Source organism: Anastrepha ludens, chromosome 6 (assembly GCF_028408465.1).
Source record: "Anastrepha ludens isolate Willacy chromosome 6, idAnaLude1.1, whole genome shotgun sequence".
NCBI classification, from domain to species: domain Eukaryota; kingdom Metazoa; phylum Arthropoda; class Insecta; order Diptera; family Tephritidae; genus Anastrepha; species Anastrepha ludens.
In genome coordinates, this window is record NC_071502.1 from 87942487 (window position 1) to 87967078 (window position 24592).

A 24592-nucleotide genomic window follows, 5' to 3' on the forward strand; every position below is an offset into this window, starting at 1 on the left:
AAGAATTCCAGCTTAGAAAAGCGAAGATAAGTGCTTAACTTTCTTCATTTATAGGTGGAAGTGGAATTTTCAGTTGAAAGCATTTGATTGATTTCAGTAGGAAAACATTTTTTTTTAATTTTTTGAAATTTAACTTAGGTATAAAATAACAGTATAATTGCAACAGGAGATATGCCTTCAATATTTCAGAATTTTTGAAATCACTGAAACATATAACAATTTTTAAAAATAATAAGCTGCATGACTTAGTACTGTTCTAAAGCTTGAAGAACAGATGGATTAATAAAAAATATGAGATTTTAATCGCAGCTTAGTTATGATGAAATATCGTCTGTTGATAATCACTACTTAATTTCTCGTTTATTTACATATTTTACATTGTAGTACTCTAAAGTACTTTTTAATGCTGCTATTTACTATCACCTTGACTTGCACGCTCACACCCACCTGATGATGACTTTGAAATCAATGTGATTGTGTATGCGCTATAAAACACACTGCAAATTCTATAGATCCGTACTTGGACAGTTGCAAAAACAACATATGGGAGGGCGCATCTGTTAGCACGTGAAGATAAAGAAATACCACAAATATATGGAATTACATACAAGAAATCAAATGCAATACAATAAGTTTTTAAGCGAAAACATTTATTAAACATCAACAAAAAACTTAGAAGCATACAAATAACAGGCATTTGAACATTCAATTTACTGTGCTCCCACACAGCTGACTCTGAATATCTCAAATATGTGGCTCCATTAAGTACTTATATGTGGCTGCATGTATAGTAACATTTACATATATATATATAAATACATACATATACACATATCGCATACAGATGTATGGAATCCATTAAAAAATTATTATCAGCCTATTTGTCGGTTAGCAGAAGTGATATGATGAGACGCCGGCGGTGGAGTGCAGCTAAATTACGTGAGTAACGACCGCGTCAAGCTGTGTGCTAGTGAAAAATGTAGGCTTTACTGATAAGCGACTATTTTGAAAAAGTGCACAAAGTAAGAGCGAAAAGCTAGAACTCGTCAAGGAGATTAAAAGCAGCTCAGTAAAGGGGCGCCTACATACAACTGTTGCATTGCCGTTCACTTGCAGTTGAGATGCCTGTGAATTCATGCATTTATACGAAGCTACGCGTATTCACATAGGAAATGCCAACACACATTTAGTAACGCAAAAAGTTGAACAGTTTGCCACTTTTCGTATGCGTTGACAACCAGCTGATGTAGAACAAAAATTATTTAAAAAATTCACGGTTGAACGTATTCAGAGAGAGAGTTGAGCATATTGCGATAACACCACTCGGCTCTCAGTGAGATTGAAAGTATCAGAGAAGATGTGGAGAATATAATACCGCTATTTCCAAAGTGGCGGCTGTTGCCGAATGGGTTTGTGCGTGAGTACCATTCGGAATTCAGAGAGAGAACGTAGTTTCGAATCTCGGTGAAACACCAAAATTGAGAAAAACATTTTTATAATAGCGGTCGCCCCTCTGCAGACAATGGCAAACCTCCGAGTATATTCTACCATGACAAAGCTTCTCATAGAAACCATTTGCCGTTCGGATTAGGGCTTGAAACTGGTTCCCTTTGTAGAATAACAGCAAGACGCACAACACAAATAAGAGGAAGAGCTCGGCTAAAACAAGGGTGTACGCGCCAATTAAAAAAAAAAATAAATAATTGGCGCGTACACTTCTGTTAGGTGTTTGGCCGAGCTCCTCCTCCTATTTGTGGTGTGCGTCTTGATGTTGTTCCACAAATGGAGGGACCTACAGTTTCAAGCCGACTCCGAACGGCAGATATTTTTATGAGGAGCTTTTTCATGGCAGAAATACACTCGGAGGTTTGCCATTGCCTGCCGAGGGGCGACCGCTATTAGAAAAATGTTTTTATTAATTTTGCCTTCACCGAGATTCGAACTAACGACCTCTCGGTGAATTCCGAATGGTAATCACGCACCAACCCATTCGGCTACGGCGACGCGCCAATTATATATACATATAATAAAATATCTTTATTGACTTGCTTGAGTTACAAGATTTTCTACGCCTAATTTCTTCCTCCAAAAAAAACATAAAACAATGTCTGACTCTTTAATTTTCTTGCAGTAACCTAACCTAACTTTTTTTATAACAGCTAACTACCTTAACACTCTCTCTTTCGTTTTCTCCCACATCTCATCTATGTGGAATGTTTACCTTCTCTCAAATGTGCGCTCTTTTTTCCACTTCAATTCGCGCAAACTTGTGAGTCTTTCTTGTATAATATGTGGATACCTCCGTTAGAGAAATATTCTCTTTTTCTTTGTTAAAAACAAAAGCCATTGTAAACTCTATGTGTAAACAATTTTTGAAATGAGGATAAAAGGTGGCGCAAAATTAATTAACTAATATAACGTTTCGACTAAATAAAGAAAATGATTTTATGTAATGGGAATCTTTATTTTGAACTGTACGCGCTCTGTTGCTTGTCTAACCATTCAATATTTTTTTCTTTTAATAATTTTTTTACTTAATAACAAACTAATTATTTTAAATGATGAAAATCTCACGTTGCAGTGCTTGTCTGTTTGCATACTGCAGCTACATAATTTACAAGTGTCAAATATGATTGACGTACGACGCCATTTGCAAAAGTAATAAATCTTCCAATAGGGTGATTAATTTTGTACCACCTTGTACAACTGAAATGCCTGTGTAGTGCCGGCAAGACAAGCAAAAAAAAAAAAAGAAATAATAGTAAATAATAAGATAAGAAAACAAAAATAAAAACAAAAAAAAACAAGGCACAGCACAATTTAGCTATCACGTAGCCGAAGTGAAATGAAATAATAAAAAAAGTTAAAAAATGTGATATTTATAGCGAATTTATAGCAATAAATTGTTGTTGCAGCAGAGTTTTTGCAATACTGTTTGCTCAGCTAAACATAAATAGTAATAAACTGGAGAGCATTTGCACTACTGACACAATTATTTCGAAACGATTTTTGTGGTGATGGTGGCAGAAATTCTGCGCCCCTTCGCACATTGTTCTTTTCGTCTTCGTTATTCCCCTTCTGCTTTATGAGGTTAATAGGTGAATTGAATGTCGATTGCGCGGTGGTTAATAGGGTACCTACATTTACTTATTTGTGCGTACGCAGCGATAATTAAATAATGAATGAAAGGCAATTAAATAAAAAATTATAATAATGAAAGCAATAGGAAAAAGCAAAGAATGGCAGCAGAAAATATGACAAATATTTGGTGGCATGCAAATTCAAGCAGATTTGAGAAAAAGTTTGCTAAGAATAGCAAAAACACGCCTGCATGGCATGTATGAATATGCAACTGTCAGCGCTTGACAATCATTTTATGAGATTTACGCCACGAAATTACTTTCTTTGTAGATTTTTCAAAAATTTTAAATCCTCATTTAAAATAGCAACCCACTCAAGTGTATTTCGTGCAATGAACGCATTTAATGGCTGCGGCTGTTGTGATAAAAGCGAATGTCCACTCGGAAAATGTGAGTAGCGGTTCTTTAATAGTCCACATTAATCAAAGTGAAAATGCTGTAAATTTTTAATCTGTCAAGAATAAATTTGCAATGACTTGCAAAAACAACAACATCGAAAAAACAGAATTTATGGAAACAAAGAAACAAAATACTTGTGTGTATAAGTAAAATTATAAATTGTAAAAACAAAAAAAGAATGAAAAATAAAAATTGTAATATAAAAAAAAATGTAAAGTGAAAAATTGAGAAGAGCAACAGTTATCGTTCCGCTGATATGCAAGGCAATAGCAAATCACATTTTATTTTTTATTTATTTATTTTTTTCCTAAAAGTTATTTCAATTTCATCTAAAAGCTCATTAATGATGCTGATTACTGTATTGCTTATACACTAAAAATATTTGGAAAACAAGTTGTATTTATTTTTAAATAAATATTTAGAGAAAAAGTTGTATTTATTTTTAATTTCTCTTCCCAAATTCCACCAAACTTCATTTGAACCTGCCAGTTTACTACGAAGAATATTCCCAAAATATACCAAACTTCATTCTAACCTAAGAGCTTATCCAAAAGTAGAAAAAACAGCACCCAAAAAATGGCCACACCTCCGCTCAGTGAAATCTTGCAACAGTGCAAAAGCGCCCAAAAGTGGCAACGCTGCAGCTCAGGGAAATTTTGCAACAGTGCAAAAGCGCCCAAAAATGGCCACACTGACGCTCAGTGAAATTGTGCAACAGTGCACCAGCTCTGAAGGCTCTGCTAGCAGCCGCTCAGCCTATGCAGATTTGGCATGTGAGTTTTGTGTGCATCTGGTTTCGTGTTCTTTCTATTACTTCTTAAATCTAAGCGCTTATTATTTTTACTTTTATTTAAGTATCCAGTTTTTCCTTTTATTTCTACTTATTTTCATCGTCCACTTTGCTGCAGCTTCACTTTATTGTATTTACTTGTAATTCACTTTCTTCTGACACAAAATCTAGTCGCGACCAGTCTTACTACTTACGTTGTAGAAGTTGCTTACAAACATTCGGACACACATACGTACATACATGCAATCGATTTAATGTGACTGCTTCTTTCGCTTATCGAGACAGGCCAGGTTCAAGTCCACAGCTCAGCCAGTTGTTGGCAGAAAAACAAGTTTTCATCTTCATCTGTTCAGCTGCTGAGGTGTTTTATTGAGCGGCTCAAAGTAGAAATTTCGTACAACTGAATACACAAACAACAGCAACTAGCACACGTATGTATGTACATACGTGAGTTTGTGCCTGTGGTCATGCAACGGTATTTATTACTTTTCTTTAATGTCAGCGTTTTCTTCAATATACAGTTCAAGTTTATTGGTACACTGGCTGTGTATGTGGTTTGTTGCTGTTGCTGTTGTTATTGTTGTTGCTGTTGTAACCAATCGCATGTGTTGTGTGGTAAATAAGTAAACGGTGAAAGTCTTGAAATTTTTCTTTTCTCCAGCGTCGCACGACACACTGCACCGCTCTTTTGCGCTCCGCTTCCACCTCTTTTCGCGCACGTTTCACTTTGATTTTTTGAAGCGTATAATTCTTGTGTTTACTTGCAGCAAGCAATTGGCTGGAGCAAAAAACAAAAACGAAAGCAATCAGCGTAGTGAGTGAAGCTGTATTGGCTGGTTGGCCGCATTGGTTTCTTTTTTTTTCGTTTTGATTTTGCGATTGCGGTATTGTTTAGCAGTTGATTTATGCATTTTTATGCACTTCACGGCAACGTTTTGGCGAGGTATCTGTAAGTATGCATGTGCGAGCAGTATTTTGTGTGTGGGTATTCACTGCCTGGCTGTCAGCTAGATTTGAAAATTAAAGTAGCAACTTTCGATTGTTTCAATTTAGTTTTTGTACAAACAAAAAGAGAGAATGCAATATATGAAGTGGAAGTTCTCTACCAACCCCAGCTTTTCTGTGCAAAGTTAATAACATTGAAAAAGAAAAACTAACAAAATAGTATGAAAATAATAAATCTAGCAAAAATGTAAGATTAACCCATTCACCACAAAAAACAAATACATAGTATATATAAAAAACAAAAAAAAGGAAAATCAAAAAACAAAAAAGAAAACAATTGTCTTTTCACAATCCTTAGTTCTCACATAAATATAAAAAAAAATCCAAAAAATTATACTTCTAGCGAAGGAAAGTGGGAATTAACCCATTCACGTTCAACAAAAATTAACCCTTCTATGACTCTTACACAAACAAAAGCATTAAAAGGAATAATTCGGGAAAATCAGTGAAATTATTGTATACACAAACCAAAAACAAAAAAAAAATTAACCCTTTCACGACCCTTAACTCCAACCTAAAGCAGAATAATTCTAGTAAGTAAAAAAAAATAACGCATTTGCGACGCTTGATACATATATGAACATAAAAGGGTATAATTATAGCAAAATGTGAAATTAACCCATACACCAAAAAAAAAAAAAAAATAGCGCTTTCACGATACTTATTTCTAAAATAAAGATAAAAAAGTCATAAAAAATCATTTCGAAATCAAATTAACCCATTCACGTCTCAAAAAAATTAACACTTTCCCTACACTTACCCAAACTTGAGCATAAAAAGGTATAATTTTAGCAAACCAAAAAATTAAAAACCATAAAATTAGCTCTTTCAGGATCTTTATTTCTAATATAAATGCAATCAATTAATAAAAAAATAGCTCTAGCAAGAAAATATAAATTAACCCATTCACGACCAAAAAACTTAACCCTTTCTCGTCCATTATTCACATACAAGCATAAAAGCGAATACTTCTAGCAAAAAAGTGGTACTAACCCATACAAAGTTAACGAAATATTAACCCTTTGATGCCCCTTACCTCACATATAAAAAAATTGTTCTAGGAAATAAGGAAATAGGGAAAGGAAAGGAAAATTAACGTATTTAAGGCGCTTGAAAATGCAAAAAAAGGTATATTTCTAGCAAAATGTAGAATTAACCCTCGCACGGCCAAAGAAAAATTAACTCTTTCACGATCTTGATTTTTAACATAAATATAAAAAGTCATAAAAAATCATAATTCTAACTAGAGACTGGAAATTAACCCATTCACGACCAAGAAAAATTAACACTTTCACGATTCTTAATTCAAACATAAAGAAGAATAATTCTAGCAAGTAAGGCAAATTAATGCAATTGCAACGCTTGATTCATACATAAGCATAAAATGTGTAATTATAGTAAAATGTGAAATTAACCCATACACCGCCAAAGAAAAATTAAAGCTTTTACTATTTTCATTTTTAACATATATTAAATAAAAAAAATCATAAAAAGTCATAATTCTAACAAGAAGCTGGAAATTAACCCATTCACGACCAAGAAAAATAAATGCTTTCTAACATAAATATAAAAAAATCATAAAAAGTCATAATTCTAACAAGAAACTGGAAATTAACCCATTCATCATCAACAGAAATTAACCATTTCAAGCCCTAATGCAAAATATTTATTTTATTTGTTTTTGTTTATTTTTTTTAATTTTTTTTTTTTTTGCTTAGTAAGCTACTTACGTGGTTTAGATGTGCTTAAAATATTTGCTTCTGGCGCATTTTTTGTCAATCTCAGACAGGTCGCCGTTTTTGATATCGCGGTTACATACAAGAAGCGATATTACTCGAAAATCGCACCTTATTTCACAAATTCTTCTTTATCTTATTAGAAAAATTTGAGGAATACCGATAAAGAATTACAACTTTTGCAGAATTTTTTTCATTTTCCTACTAAATACAAGTTTGGTCGAGTTCAAAAATTTATTTGTATAGCACAATTCTCTAAACCAAGGAGATGTAACTCTATACAAGCCTGGAATGACACACCCTGTAACAGTTATTTGCAACTTTTTGCTCATAATGTTGAATTATGATATGGAAAATTTGTTAACTAAGAAGAATTTATTGCATGTAAGCGCACAAATACATACAAACGTTTCTACCAACAAGCCTTGCCATTAATTACAAAACATCGCAGATTAATTAAAAAAAATGATGATGTACAAAAATACTAACACATACGTGCATGTGTGTGTGTGTTGGTAATTATTAATATGCCATAATTGGCAGGAATTTACACAAAACTAAAAATAGCAAAAAACCAAAAACAAAAAGGAGAAACAAAAAACGCGTTGAATAATGACACCATCAGGGGGGGCGGCTAGTGGCGCGCTTGTTTTTCTACTGTACTATGACAAATCGCGTGTACATTTATGACAAGCAACGGATGGCAGTCCCACAAGCAATCAACTCACCTGACTGAGACGCTCGAATGGCATTAACTGCCAAGCAAGAATGGCTGACTATAATAAAACAGTTAAATAATTGGGTGCCTACACACACACACATACATATATGCGCATGCATGTCGTCGGTGAGTTGGTGTGTCCAATATAAATTAATTAATTAAGATGCAACGTACAAATAAACGAATAACGGAAAGTAGAAAAAGAATGAAAGAGTGTAGCTTTGTTTGTAAGGCGTAACGCGGATTGCCCAAACTTGGCGAGGGTGTGCGTGGAAAAGGGATGCCACACAGCTGATATGCATTCACACGCACATACATATTTGCCTTAGCCAACTGACAGTTGACAGCTGTAGAGCAACACTGTGATTATTTCTTTTTTTATTTTTGATTTTAATGAGCTCATCGCAAATTGCTATCCACAAAAAATGCAAAAAACAAACAAAATACATGACTAAAGAAAAATTGCAATGGAACAGGCAAAATTAAATTATCTATAGAAAAATTGTGAAAAGAAAAAATTTAAATGCGTAAAAATTATATGTAAAAAAAGTGTATAATTTATTTTAAGGTAAAATGTATGTATGCGATTAGTTAAAAACTGTATTTTGAATGGTACATTTTTTTATGCAAACAAACGAAAAACATCCTAAACAAGCAAAGGCGCGTATTCGCCTAGTCATAATTGCAAATTACAATTTTTTCAGCTCAGTTTTATAACTTTTATAAAATGTTTTTTGACACAAATCGTGCTTTGTGCGCATGAATCAACTAAATTACTGCCATCAATAATATGACAACTTCAAGGTGCATGCAACCCTGTGCAGCGCACAATAGTCGCCGCAAATAGTCGTACAGCAAAAATAGCCTTTTGTCTAGTACTTTTGCAGCAAATTGTGTCAAGGTTGCGACTTGAAAGGTTTTTTGCAATATGCCATTTTTTTATTGCTTTATACAATAATTTTTTACTTTTATAGCTTTCGCATTTTTACAACCTTTTTAACTTTTTAAAACAGCTCATGTGTGTCACAACACACCCACAACAGCAAAAAACAAATAAATAAATACAAGAAACGCACTCACTTGTACTTGTATGCATGTACAATATTACAATTTTCGGTTATTTATTTAATTTTTCTTCGTTTTCGATTTTTAGTTTTTACTGTTATTCGACAACAGTCAGTCAGTCACGTTTCGTATACGCATACAAGTTTTAAGCAGACCTTTTGTGACAGAAAAATACAATACGCTTATACTATATATGCTTGTACATATGTATATATGATACATATGGGAACGCTCTGCTTAACAGCCAGTAAATCCGCTATACAGCCAAATTATCACGTTATTTTGCGTAAAAACGCATAGAAATCACAGCTGCAGCATTGCATTTTCATGTTCACATACTTACTCATATACAGTTTTGTTGTTGTATATTTCACTATGTTCGCGTTGTGAATTTGAAAGCAAAAGTCAAAGTCGCACCGCAACAAGTCAATGTCAAAGTTATAAATACGGCTACTCATTTGTCTACATAATTTTCGTGCACACATACATATATATTTGTGTACACTTGCACATAATTCGGTATGTTGTACTTTTTTGTTATTTTTTCCCCTCCTTTGAGTGAACACCGCATGATGCTGTCGAAAATATAATTATATGCGCGCTGCCGTCAAACCGGATTAGCAGAAAAATGCAGAAAAATATTAAAGTATTTTTCTTTATTTAGTTAATTGAGAAAAACCCCAAACAAGTAACTAAATAAATAAATTAAAAGAAAAATTCATCATCTTTCACTAAATGGCGGCGTTGAGAAGTCTTACTCAACACCGACATAATTGACCAGTTACAAGCAAATGTATGCATACAATTGCAATACGTGCATGTGCATGTGCATATGTGTGTATGCGGGCTTTCATCATTGTTTTTGCACTTTTTTCTGCAATACTTCTCAAGTCACCACATTTAATTCGTACAATTTCCAAGTAATCAAACCATTGACCTCAATTTTGTCTCTAGATATTTCTGATGCACGTTTACTTAATATTGTTGTTGACATTTTTTCTCTTTATTGCTTTTTATCATTGACAACATGTCGTATGAGTAGTCGTCGTCGTCGGCGCATTCACTTCTATTCGCTATTTGCTGCTCGGCTCTCGCTATCGCACATTCAATATGTGTGGCTCACTCACTGCACACTTACGCCGGCCAAGCATTCATGTATGTACGAGTATAGTATTTAGTTGGGTGCAGTTGTAACGGCATGCTTGGAATTACCAACAACATTGCATTTCCATGCGGGAATTTCTGTATGCATACGAGCAGTATTTTGCGCACATACCGAGCAACAACAGCATGGCACTTAGTAAGCGATAGTTGATTATGGTAATAAATTCATGCATGCTGCACGCACAACTTTCAACCCAACTATACGTATGAGCGCATGTACGAGTATGTTTGTAGGTACATATATATCTACATATACAATCGTGTTGTCCGATTTGTTGTGCATTATGCTAGTACTTTTCATTATTGTTTCTAGTTAAAAACGGTACTGGCATTTATTTAGTTATAGGCTGCTAAAAGCTATTGGCATACAAATTAAGTCAAGTTATTCGCCTTTCTTTCGTTTTTTTCAAGTGTTCGTACGTATAAAATGACGTAGTTGGTTTTTTGGACATGTGACCTTTGTTTTTGTTTTTTATTCTTTTACTTTTCTTTTTAAAAGTTACAGCCACGGCAAACCAGTTTGCGGTCTACTAATGAATTAATTAGTTAGTCAGTCAATGCATTGCTGCTTGGCATACATAAGTGCGGAGGCCAGTTGCTGACTAAGAAGTTATTGTGAGTATTTGCATTAAAAACCTGAGTGACATTTTCGAAGATTATTGCTAAAAAGGGAGATACAATGCAGGCTTTTCACAGCAGTTCTGCGAATTGAAGAGACAGTAAAAATTTATACAGACGGGTTTGATGTCGACCTTAGAGGCTAAGATTGCTATGTAAGCATAACTTGAGCTCAAAATTAAAAAAAAATTATAAATTCGATTGATTTGTAAAAAAATTATAAAATAACAAAAAACTACGAAATACATATTAGCATCCCTCACAATGGAAGCGCTGGTTTAAAACACAAAGTAATATAGTAAAAAAAATAGTAAATATGAAGTGCGAAATTTTTTATATTTTATTTTAGATTAAACCCCAGGTTAACGACTAAGATTGACATAGTTAGAGGTTAATAACTTTTAGTCATGGGTCAATAAACTGTGAAACAGAAAAAAAAGTTTGCTTTTGAAATTTTCGCTCCAGTTTTTTAAGTGGTTTAGTAAAGAAAAAACGAGTTTGTCTGTAATCTGAATAGATGGTGTCATTGACTCTCAAATCGAGTATAGGACGGCGTTTTATCTCAACGGAAATAATTTTTTAAAATACACAAATTGTTTTTTTTTGGCTTGGAAGAAACCCGTAATGGTTGTATGATAGGTTTGCCTGAGTTAAGTAAAATTAGTAAAAGTAAATTAAGTTAAAGTAAAATACATTAGTGAAATTAGTAAAGTAAGAAAATCTGCACTAACAGAGTGTGCAGATCCATACGTTTAGAGCACGAGCGTTTCAAATAAATGCAGTTCAACTGTTTTTGTTTTTGTAATGCTTTTTCTGTGATTGTTTCTCTATTTTTGTTTTTTTTTACTTTTATACCACTTTTTTTAAAGGATAAATAAAAAATATGAAATTAATGATAAAAAGGAATGATAAATCAAATGAATGAATCTTTTTATAAATTTTTCTTTTATAAAAATTATTTTTTTATAAAAATTATGTTTTTTTAATCAAAATTATGCTTTTTTAATAATAAACATTTTCAATAAATTTTTTTAATAAAAATTATTATTTTTAGAAAAATTCAAAATTGTTTACGAAAATAATTTTTTAATAAAACTTTTTTTATACACTTTTTTTATATAAAAATGTTTTTTGATACAAATTTTTTTTTTTAAATAATTTTTATTAAAAAAACTTAAGTTTTTATTAAAAAAATTTTACTCGTTGGTTTTCTTCTTCAATTTGTTCTTCAATTTTGTTTGTTTACAAATGCGTCCAGTGTGAAATGGAAGGATTTTAAGCGAAAAACCAACATCATTTTCAAAAAAACAACGAAATTTCTGCGTTGCTACAGATTTGTTGGCTTCAAAGCTTGGGTTAATTAAATTTTGTAATGCTGCAAATGCAAATTCTTATGCAAAATCCGCCACACCATCGATTCTTCATGTGTGCCTAATTGTTGAAAATGTCGAAATCTGGCTATTGAAGTTTGTTCAGCAACACTTGACGCTACAGCAGCAACATTCTCAATAGAACGTCCAGTTTTTGGTCTGCCAGTCCTTTTTCTATCCTCAACAGAACCAATTTCTTGAACTTTTTTCAACAACCACTGAATGAGTTGACACATTTGGATGATTATTTCCACCAAATAAATCACGAATTCTGCAATATTCTGTTGTTAAAGGTCGACCATTTTCATTGTACGACCAAAATTTTCTACTCAACAAATGTTAAAGGTGACATAAAAAAGGCACCGTCTAGGAATTATTCACTACTGACATCTAGATGTCACTTTTGATAGGATCTGTATAACTTTACGCAAAAGTATACTGTTTAAACGAATTTTACAATTTTGTTTTTATATACCGGGTAGTTCAAAAACAGCTACTTTGACTATGCATAGAAAACAAAAAAACAAAAAAATGCTTTCGGCATTTTATTACCGGAGGTGTGGAATGTTCTCTACTCTTAGTTTCTGCACATACGTCAAATCTTGTTGCATTGTCGGCAAGGCCTGGGTTATTCATAACCTATAAAGTGTTTTAAGTAAAGTGATCTAGAAATATAGGCAAAGTATCAGCAATATTCCAGCAATTAAGAAGATGCTTGATGAAGCTGTTTAAACGCTAAAAACTAATTTTCAATGGATTCAATCGTGGCACAAAATTAATCACCCTGACGGAAGATTTATGGTTTTTGCAAATGGCGTCGTACGTCGATCACAGTTGACACTTGTGAACCACAAGCTGCAGTAAGCAAGCAGACAAGCAATGGAGCGCGTAGAGAACAAACTAAAAAATTGACGATTTCCATCACTCAAAATCATTAATTTTTTTATTTAGTAAACAAGTTACTGAAAAACATAATTGGGTGATTAATTATGCGCCACTTTGCATGAAGTACAGTAAAAGTTTTTAAATTTATTCCTGGCAATCTCATACCTGAATACATGGAAGGTGAACTTGTTCGTGTTTTTTTTTAATTCTTTGTTTTTAACACAGTCCTATCCTTTTAATGCATACATTGGGACCAAAGAGAAAAAAAGCGTGCAATAAAAAAAAGTTTAATAGATCTTAAATCATATTTTGTAACGACTATTTAAGCAGATGATTGATTTGACAGCCGTACAAGCAGTGGCACAAATTAAGAGAAGTACAAAAGAAATCGAAGCAAAGCAAACAACAACTACACACAGTCATAAAACAGCAAACCGTTATAAAGCCTTGACGAAACGTCACTCAGTGACGCCCATACCACATAAGCGAAGTGACAAGATGGATGGCTGGCTGAGAGGCAAGCGAAAAAATCGATTGTAAAAACTTGAAAAGCGGAGAAATACCGCAGCTAAGTTTTAAAATAAATATCACTTAAGTTATGACGAAATGAAAAAATGCAAGGAAAAAATAAAAGCCATGCACAGTGCAAAATAAAAGCGACAACGGCGAGTGAGGCATACCAATTGCAAGACAAAAGGAGGCAAAAATAAAGAAAAAAATAGAATAAAGAAAACGAAAAAAACAGAAATGTACTTTCTGAAAAGAGACAAAGGCAGCAGCAATTTAAATAAAAACAATAAGAAATAAAAAAAAACTTAAACCAAATTGCGTACGATTCGACGAGCAAACGAGGTCGGCTGCACACAATGAGCAAAAACGAATGGAATAAAAACAAAAAGCTGCCGCGTCATCAACGCACAGCGCGCACTCGCTTGCATCTCATCGAGTGTCCATTAAATGCAGAATTTCTTGAGGTAGGACCTAGCGATCAAAGTGAAATGTGTGCAACACGTAGTGTATGCAACAGCAGCAACAACAACATGCGAATGGGAAAAAACCAAACAAAAGCAGAAAAAACCAACGTAGCGTTAAATTGACGAGCAGCCACATAAACAATGGCGAACATGCAATACAAAACACGCACACATACATACACAACAAGCATGCATGCATAAACACTTATCCATATCAGTTTGCGAAAAAAAGCGATATGAGTGCGGCGTGCAACGCAAAATGCGCTCGAGCGAAGCCGTAACCGTGCCAAACTGCAATTAGGCGCATGCAACCCTGCAAGGTATTCAATACATAGGTGTTATGTGTTCGTCACAAGGAGGGAATGTCATTGCATGCGCATGACTAAAAATCAGCACACACACAGCCACACGGGCATAGACACGCAATTAAAAAGTGCTGAAAAGAAAGAGCTGTTGAAGTGTAGCAGCAAGAAACGTGCGGTAGAAGGCAGAACGAAGAACAACAAATGCATTTGCGTGCAGCCAACATTTGCTCGCTGGTCGGTCGGTCACCCCTTTCAACAACAACAACAACAGTGGCAGCAGTAGCACCAACAAGCAGCAGCAGCCGTTGCAACGCATGCAACAGTCGTGCAGCATTTTAAGAGTGTTGGCGTTGTTGTTGCTCACTGAAATGAATGCGAATAAGCGCAAAAGGACGACAAAGCATCGAACGCCAATGCATTGAAATAAAATGCAATAAAATGAATGCAATGAAAAATGCAAAAACCAAAAGCCACTACACAACAGGAATACCTTTGCATACAGCAGTGCGAGTGAGTGTAAAACGGAATCCAGGCAAAACAGAAAGGCAAACAAAAAAAGAGAAATACGTGCATTACTTCATTTTGCACGCTCTTGACAACAGGCATCGAGTGCAGTGTCCTTCATACTTGGCAGCAACACGAATGCAAGTGCGAGAGCCTGCTGCCGCCGCCGATGACCGACTGCCACTTGCGTTATTACACGGCACTGAGGTGACAATGACATTTTCGCCCGATTGGCATATGCATGCAAAAAGAAAGAAAAAAAAACAACTAAAAAACAAAAACAAAACGAAACTACCAACAAAGCACATTAACGCAGAGAAATTGCATCATTGCATGCACCGTTATCGGGTTGCAAATCGGTGGCCATGCGTTCGCTGGAACGATCATTGCCGATTGGTTGACGCAGAACACACACACACGCACACACAGCCAAATACGTTGTGCGTTTTTGCATTTGCTCCTCCTCTGTGGCTGTATGCAAGTTGTTCGTGCACTAGTCAATGCACCTTCGTCGTGCCGAAATACTTCATTCATACAATCGTATAACCGCCGTTAGCTGAATTCGTGTGCTCGTGCCTGCATGGGTTCGTTGTTGCATTAACATTGAACTGGAATTGGGTTAGTGGCGCAATGTACGAAAATTTTGCTCCTTCGGTGCGTCCTTGTGCGCGATATTGTTGTTTTATCTTTTGTGCTTGTTTTGGTTTTTGATTTTTGACGTTTTTTTGTCTGTTTCTTGGCTGATGTGCTGCAGTGGCCTAAATTTTGAGGGCAGTTGATGACCTGAATTCGTGAGTACGAGAATCTCGAATTTGATCTTGACCTTTTCAAGGTGAACTATGTGTGTGTGTCTGTGTGTGCGTGGGGAGGGGGTGTTTTGAAGATTGCACAAGGTAAGAGAGAGAAATTGATCACTTTTTTATGAATATTAAACGAGGAAGTAAAGGAAAGTTTGCAGCATTGGAAAAATTTGTAAAGATGTTAAATAACAGAAATTATAAAAATAATTGTAACAAGCTAGCTTATATAGATAACGGAACACCTCAAAAGGTACTTTTGTGGCCCAATTCTTAACTTTTTCAAAATATTAGCAGAAAAACGTGCTTTAATGGTAATTTTGCAGTTGAATAGAAATAAAAAATTGGCGCGTACGCCTTTTTGGGTGTTTGCCCAAGCTCCTTCTGCTATTTGTGGTCCGCGTTTTGATGTTGTTCCTAGAGTTTTAAGCCGACTTTAAACAGCAAAGGTTTTCTATGCGGGTGTTTTTCTTGGCTGAAATGCACACGCAGTTTTCCCATTGCCCGCATTGGGGCGACTGCTATTAGAAAAAATCTTTTTCTATCATTTACGGTTTCTATGAAAAAATCTCGGGGAAAGATAGGTTTCATATTTACCAGGGCATCGTAAAAATTTAAAAGCAATATGATGATTTTTGGTGTAAGTGGCCTAATCCAAAAAAAAAAAAATTTAGATAAGTATGCAGAAATGACCACCGTTTTTTGCGAAATTAAATTATTTTTTTTTTTATTTCACGCTCGTGCAGCAATTAAACGAAATGAGCGATTATATGTCAAGTGATCGAAGTATTTTGAATTAATTCATGCAAAAATTGGTTTATTTGCAGATTTGAATATAAAACGCAGTGAACTGAATTTTTTTTTATTTAATTAATTTGAGATTTATTCAATTTATTCAATTTGGGTACAGCGCGTTTTAAAGTAATTATTTTTAAATTTTACAAATTTGTTGGTAAATTTTTTGGGATTACATTTTTTTAAAATTGCTACAAATGTTTGGGAACACCTCTTATTTTGTAATTTTCGAATAACCTTCGTTCATTTTTTTTATTATTATTATTTTTCATTAATAGCTGAAAATATGCTTAGCATAGTAACGGGTGTTTTTAAGAGCTTGAGAACTTAAAACATACTTTTTAAAAAAATTTTCTTAGAACAATTTTTTATATTATTTCTACAAATATTTGGGAACACCCCTTATTTTGTAATTTTCGAATAACCCTCCCTAATTTTTTTGATTACTATTATTATTTTTCGTTAATAGCTGAAAATATGCTTAGTATAGTAACGGTTGTTTTTTAAAAGCTTGAGAACTTAACATGATAAAGCATTATGACTCGCCAAACTTTACCTAACAGAAATGCCAACGCGGTTTGCTATTCTCAGCTGTTTATGGATATTTATAGTTTTCATGCAGCTAGAAAAAACACCCTACATAGTTACAATTATGCTTAGTACGTTCTCACGGCAGTCGGTACTACAGTACCGGAGCGACCAGGATTTATATCACTCCAGCAACATTCCTCGCACAATAACAACAACTATTCTTAGTAATCCCTGAGAGTTCCAAAGTGGAATTCCGATAACTGAGTGACAGAGAACCAGTGAAAATTACTGCGAATTTGCTTGCTAATGCACGTAGCGTCGTTTGATTTGAAAATAAGCGCATTCAATTTTTTTCTCAATACATGTCAGTCGCCTTTATGCAAGCCTACAGTTTTTAGCCACTTCGAAAAGCCTATGGGTTTTATAACATTTTTTTTGTATAATAGAAATGCACTTCGAGATCTGTCGAAGGCCGTCTGCTATTATAAAACAATTTTCGGTTGTTTTATACTTAATTTTGTTGCGAGTTTCGAGCAGGCACCGAAGGGTGGTCCATATAACTCAGAAATTCAAGCTTTGTGTAAAATTTTAACAAACTTAAAAACTTTTTTTCGAAATGATCCTCATGTGCAGCACATTCAATTTTGTTATGTTTGGCATATCGAGCGCCTGGATTTTTGATAACTTTTCTTGTTGAGCAAATTTTTCTTATACGCAGAAAATGCACAAGACCACCAGCAAACGCAAAAAACAAATGTCCGAAAATCAATGCACTTTAAAACAAAATTCAATGCGGTTAAAACTGCATACCCAAAATTTTTGCTCCAAATTCTGCGAAAAAATTTTAAAATTTGTTAAAGTTTTAAATTTTGTTAAAAAAAAATTTTTTATAATTTGTTAAAATTTTTGTGAAATTTTAGATTTTGTTAAAAAATTTTGGAGTTTTTAAAATTTTGTAAAAAGTTGGAAACTTAAAGTTATACGGTTTTTGTTGTGGTATGAACTATAATATATTTTATAAAAAATTATAAGTATAAAAATTTATTTGTAAAACTTAGTATTAATAGTAATATTCGGAATGAAAAATAAAATATTAATTAAAAGCAGCCGCGAGGGCACAAAGGGTCATATCACATAGCTAAGTATTATTGTGAGTCCAGATATAAATATGCAACATCGCACCGACATCACTACGATAATGAATGATGAAGTGTAAACTGAGCATTAGAACTTAAAAAAAATGTATTTAAAATTTTATAAAACTAATGGTTTGGTGCTTGCATTTATAGCTCAGGTAATGGCCGCACATTTTTCTAACTCGATGCTCCTTTTACGAATTTAGTCCATGCCGTCACTGACGTCGAAAAGCCGCTCTTCGTTCATGTTTTTCAGCTTTTTCAGCGAAATCCAAAGTGCGCCTTGCCACAGCTTGCGACCAGTAATAGAACCAAAAACTTTTACTATCATTTCCTACATTTTTAGCTGCAATATACCTACACTGTCAACACGCCATGCACAATTGCGCTTACCGATAATTACCACATTTAAAGAATAACCGTTAAATACACAAATAGACCATAACACTAAACCAAACTAAGTGGCTGGGTGAGCATTGAAGCTCACCAAATGCAAATTTCACTTTTAAGCGCGGCCACTTTTCGCTTACAGCCAACGCATGAGAGCGAGAGAGTAACCATCCCAGCTGTCCGGCAATCTGGCTAATTTGCATAATTACGCGATTAGTATGTAAGCCCACAATTCGTTTGTAACTAATTTATTTTATATGTATGTATGTATGCGTGTGGCTAACATTTATTTTTCTAAATTTGAACTGCCGTTTTGTTTTTGTGCTGCTCTGCAGTTTTTACGCTCCAATTCACAAAATTTGCCCACCAGCAGAAAGTGAAAAAAAGAATACAAAGTAATTACTGCCAATACAAAAATGAAGTGGCTGAACGATTTCACAAAATGAGGAAATGAGGGTGAAACACCGAAAAAATTTAAGAAACAAAAAAAAAAAGAAAAAATTAACGCTCCTAAAGCGAAAGCAAAGAAAAGCAAACCAAAAACTGCAGTAAATTTGCGAGTGACCCTGAAATTTGGTAGAACAACAACCAGCGCGGCAATAGCGCTAATACTCGTAGTGAGGGTAGGGTAGTAATGTGAAATTTGTGGTTGCTACACGTGACCTTGCCCCAGTTTGGATATGTACAACGAGCAAAAACCACCACCAGCAACAACAACAACACAAGTGACACACATAATTGGCATTATTGACATACAAATAACGAAATGGTTTAGTTAAATATGTCACAAGCTGATAAATAAACTGCACACACACATATGTATATGCATATATGCAGCTATAACTAGTAACAGTAAAAACTTTACAGCTGAGTATATATGAGTTGCTTCACCTCGTCCTTAGCCAAAGTAGTGCAGATGCGGTCAAGGGCGATCGACCAGGCTGACGAGTAGTGCATGTGACCAGGATGCCATGCAGCTACGTACCTATGGTGTAGTGAACCCATAGCAATATTGCATTAGCATGCACGTACATACATACATACATACATACATAGAAATATATACCAGAGTTTGTTCTAAATTCGAAATCGCTCTGCTTATTTATAAATGTCTACACCAGAGAGCAGCTGCTGCAGCATCGTTTCATAAAGCAGGGTCAGTGGCGCATTATTGGTATAACAGCAAGCAGCCTGCTAACCAGCAGCGGGCAGCCTCGACCTCAAAATCACAGTTCATCATCCATGCAACGCTGCGGGTGAGCTTCACATGCACTGGCGCCACACAGTGTTGCTGCATTTCCGAATGACGAACACAGTTATGTATCTTTTATGTCAATGACAATAGTCAAGCATATGGAACGCATAGTTACTGGGGAATGCTGTTGCTATTCAACTGTTAGTAATGGAGGGTTGTACTTTTTGTTGTAATAAAACATTAGTAGAAGTCTATAAATTAAGAATTTCTGCATTCTATAGCAAATTTTGTAGTCTGCAATTTAAATCTGCGTTTCGTAAATATTTCGTTAGCCAGATTTGAACCGTGACCCTATGAGGCTAAACAAATTTCGTTTGCATTTTCAGAAAATGCAGACATTTTTCTCAATGCGTAGCCCCCAAGTAGCGTGGAAAAAATAAAACTGCTGAAAAAAGCTAAGATTTTTTCATTTGAAACTTAACCTAATGCATTTCTTAGGCGGAATAAAAAATTCAGAATATTTTCCGAAATCGAATTTACCAAATCTATCATCGCATGCGATCATAATAAATAGCGATTTAAAGGTAATATTCTGCTTCACAACAAATTCTTTGAAAATTTTGCGTTGAGTAAAGCCAGTTTTGTGTTAAGGCTAGTAGTAACTTCACAGTCGTGAAATTTCGCCAGCCACGGACATTTGGCTTGCCGTGAAATGCTGCTCGTAACATTGATTGTCAAATGAGAAGCAGCGTCAACTTTATGAGCATCGCTTCAGAAGCAACTGACAAATTTTGGTAAGAAAAGCTTTTTTATTTATTTCAAATTAACACCCAAAAATATATAAAGAAGATTCACCTACACTCTTTGCAAAGACGTTGCGCTTAAAAATGCCATATCTTCGGAGTACTCGAACTCAGGCACTACACTCGCAAACGAGCTATCTGTTTTCGCTCAATTTTAAATGGCATGTGCATTTCAAATATGTGTGGAAAAAATGTTGCTGTCATCATGTTGCTGGCATGGTGCGCGATGTTCTCACTGAGTACAACTTAGCCGTGAGACACATAGGAAAGTTCACGCGTATTTCACGGCAATGCAACTTATACGGATTTTGACAGGCATTTTACATGAAACGCGAACTTAGTGCTATGCTTTGTAGGTAAAAAAGAGATACAATTCGATAAACTTCTCGACACCATTAGGACTATGCTAAACAGTCGAGGTAGGTGGTCAAAACACCGTGCGCTGGTCATGGACCAAATGTAGTACCGAATATATATATATAAGCGCAAAATTTTGACTATTTTTTTACTTTTTATAATTTTTATTTAATTTTTTCCCCCTTGATATTTATTTTAATTTTTATTTTATTTTTTTTTTTCTTAATTTTTGTATTTTAATTTTTTTTTATATATATATATTTTTTTTTATATATACTTTTTTAATTTTTTCTTTTATTTTCATATATTTTTATACAAATGTATTTCAGGCTATAAAAAAACCATATACCATAAATTTTGAAACTTTGTACGATTTTTTTGAAAACTCAAAAAATGTTCATCAAAACTTTCAGGTTTCTAACCAGAATTTATAGAAATTTTCAGGGTATACAGCTCAATTTTAGTATAACAAAGAGAAAATGTGAAGTGACTATAAAATAACGTTGATTTTTTTTAATTTTTATTTGATAAATAAAGTAAAAAAAAATTGTTTTCGTTTTGGTTATGCATTTCTTTTCTCTTGCTCGAAATGTTTCGGAAAATACGGAAGACCGCCGCAAACAACACTTTGCAAATTTTTCTGTTCGCACGAAAGAAAAGTGGTGACAGGTCAGCAAAAAAAAAAATTGTAAAAAAATCAGCAGCTTTTGTAGGCATTTGAAGCTTTAACTTTTTTAGTTTTTATCATATTTTATTTCATTTTTCTTACAAATATAGTTCATACAACAACAAATACTCTATAACACAAAGTATCAAATTTTGTACAAAATTAAAAATAATCCAACAAATTTTCAACAAAATTTCTAGTTTTTTAGTTAGAAGTTTTAGGATTTTCATCAAAATTTGAAATTTTTGGTCAGAATTTATAGAAAAATTTTAGCCAGCTTAAAATCGCACAAATTTGGCATTGATTTTTGATAATTTTTTTCTTTTCTTACGAAGGCACAAGACCGCCAGCAAACAAAAAATTGCCAAAAATCAACGTGACATTTCAGCTACTTCAAAAATATTTTTATTATACCAAAATTCATTTGGCTACAGAATTGCATACCCAGAATTTTTCCAAAAATTCTGACTAAAATATTTGAAATTTTGTTTGAATTTTCAAAAAGTTCGCAAAATAAATAATTTTTATTGTAAAAAGGAAAATATTTTTATAAATAACTAAGAAAATTAAAAATTAAAAAACACTCCTGACTCTGAATTAAAATTCTGATTAAAAAGTTTAAAATTTTTTTTAAAGAAGAAAAATTTTTTTTTATTTTTAAACCTTTTATATAAAATTTGAAACTTTAAGTTAAATAGGTTTTATTGTAAAAAAACATTTTTATAAAAAAAAACTTTCTTTAAAAAAATAGAAAAATTAAATAAATAATAAATGCCTACTCAAAACTTTACAGAAATATTAGTATTGATTCAATTCATAAAAATAATTATAATTATGTTGATTTCAGCACCGAGAAAAAAGCGAAAAGATGTGGGCAACTTTTTACTTCCCCTTTACTTTATATCGGGCAAATCTATCGAAGCCGGACAAAACTTTAAATTTTTTGTTGCAAATAAACAACTGGCGTTAAAAAAACGTATTAAAGAATTAATTCAAAAATTATTTAATAATTATCAAAAAGTTATATTAACTAAAAACAAAGGTAAAAAAAATAGGAAAAGATAAATTTAAAAGTTAATTAAAAAATTAGTTAAAAATTAATTAAAAAGTTAATTAAAAAATAAACTAGAAAATTATCTAAAAATTTAATTTAAAAAATTATTAAAAAAATATTTAAAAATTTAGTAAAACAACTAGCTAAAAATTTAATTTAAAAAAATTATTAAAAAGTTAATTAAAAATTAATTAAAAAATTAATTAAAACGTTAATTAAAAACTTAATTAAAAAATTAGCTAGAAAATTATCTATAAATTTAATTTAAAAAATAATTAAAAAATTACTTAAAAATTTAATAAAAAAATTAGTTAAAAAATTAATTAAAAAATTAATTAAAAAGTTAATTAAGAAATTAAAAAACTATTGATACAATTTGCGCCACCTTGTACATACTTCCTACAATACCCCATAACTTAGATATTAACCATCGCCAGATATGCAATTTTATGTATTATCTACGTTGAACAATTTTTTTTCCACACTCGAGTTGTCTCTACATACATAATTTCCTCACACTTATTTTTAAATAAAAAAAAATGTGTTTTTTTTTCAAAGCTTCACACCTCGCTTCCCATTAAGTTACCCGACGAGTTTCCTCTACTTTGCATCGAGCGCACACCCGTTTCTCTGTTTCCAAACACCCCACGAACTTACCTGATGATATCGAATTCGCCGAATCGCTGCGCGGTGTGTGCTGCTGCATGCTGAGTCCATTGTGTTGCATTCCCACATTTCCACCCAATACACCACCCATCAAACCATTCATTAGGCCCTGATTCAGAGTGGCATGCAACATATTGCTGTTATTATTCAGATTCAGATTACTATTATTATTATTTTGTGCGTTTTGCTGATTTCCAAGATGTCCATTGCCCAGCTGATTGCCGTGAGCCAATGCAATGCCACCTACACCACCACTTCCGCTGCCACCACCACCGCCGCCGCCACCGCTGCCTCCGTTATTGCCATTACCGAAATGCACACCATTCGCGGCATTGCCAGCACTGTTGACATTCATATTGTTGATGCCACCTAATGGGTGCAGGGGAATTATGGTGGTTTGTGGTGGCAGCAAGTTGGCACAGCCATGAGCCGACGTGATCACGCTGTGGCCACCATGCCCATTGAAGGCGGCTTCGTACCAAAGATCCTGTTCGCCATAGACAGGCGAATCGAGCGGTGAGGGGGAGAGTGTGGTGCTGAGCACAAGTCCGGTGGAGGATGAGCTCACTTCGGCGGAAGATTCTTCGAGCATGCGAAAGGCGAAACCGCCGTTATTCGACCAACGTCGCTTCATCATTGTTGTTTGCCTCTGACCAATCAGGGTGGAAATTTTTTTGGTTTGGTGTACCTGGTGGATGGACAGCGTGGATGTTGATGAGCGACGAGTTGATTTTGCAGTTGCAAACTGCAATATTTTATTGCACTTTTGTTTTTACTACTATTTTCTGCAACTTTTACGTTGAGCAGTTTTTCACACTGACTTTATGTATGTATTTAAGCAATTTTTCTAATTTTTGTTAACTAATTTTTTTTTTATAAAACTTTATTGTATGCTCTCTGCTGCTTTCCTAACACTTTTGTTTTGTTTTTTTTTTTCTTTTGGATACCTCTTTTAATTTTGGTACTTTTTTCGCACTAATTTGTGCACAAAATACATACTTGCAGTGTTTTATTGGCGTAAACAAAATTTGCTTTTAAAATAAATGCCGCTTTTGCAATCTAAAATCGTAAGTGAAAAACAAAATTTTAAAAATTAATCGATTGAATTTCAACAAAAACAAATTTTCTTATATATATATATTTTTTTTTTTTTTTTTTTTTTGTATCGACAACAATTCTGTGGCTCGTGTGTATTTGAGTGGCAATCGGCACCGAAAAAATCTTATTTGTTTAGCTGTTTCTGCGATTTCTTTGAACGATTTCATTTGCTTGCTTGTTTTCGAAATGCGCGCTTTATCACTGAAACGAGACACAAAACAGAGAGAGGGGGAGAGAGAGGGAAGAGAGATATAGAGAAATCCAATCAAGTTAAAACTGCTTTCTTTATATTAGGGTACATACATTTTCTTTCTCAAAGTCGCTTGAACTGGTTGAACATTTATTAGTGGTTTTTTTACTCCTTTTGACTCTACTTATTTATTTATTTCGTTGCAAACTTTTATTGTATATTTAGCGCGACGTGTTA

At 33.7% G+C, this 24592-nt stretch overlaps 1 protein-coding gene across 2 annotated transcripts in view; it reads right to left on the reverse strand.

Annotated features, from left to right (window-relative positions):
* LOC128867545 (ecdysone receptor-like) overlaps nt 1-24126 on the reverse strand; it is a 95074-nt gene extending 70948 nt beyond the window's left edge. For both annotated transcript variants that reach the window (XM_054108860.1, XM_054108859.1), the window contains exon 1: nt 23059-24126. In XM_054108860.1, coding sequence (XP_053964835.1) covers nt 23059-23704 — 646 coding nt within the window. In that variant the 5' untranslated portion in view covers nt 23705-24126. The remainder of the gene's footprint in view (nt 1-23058) is intronic.
* Nucleotides 24127-24592: the final 466 nt, after the last annotated feature.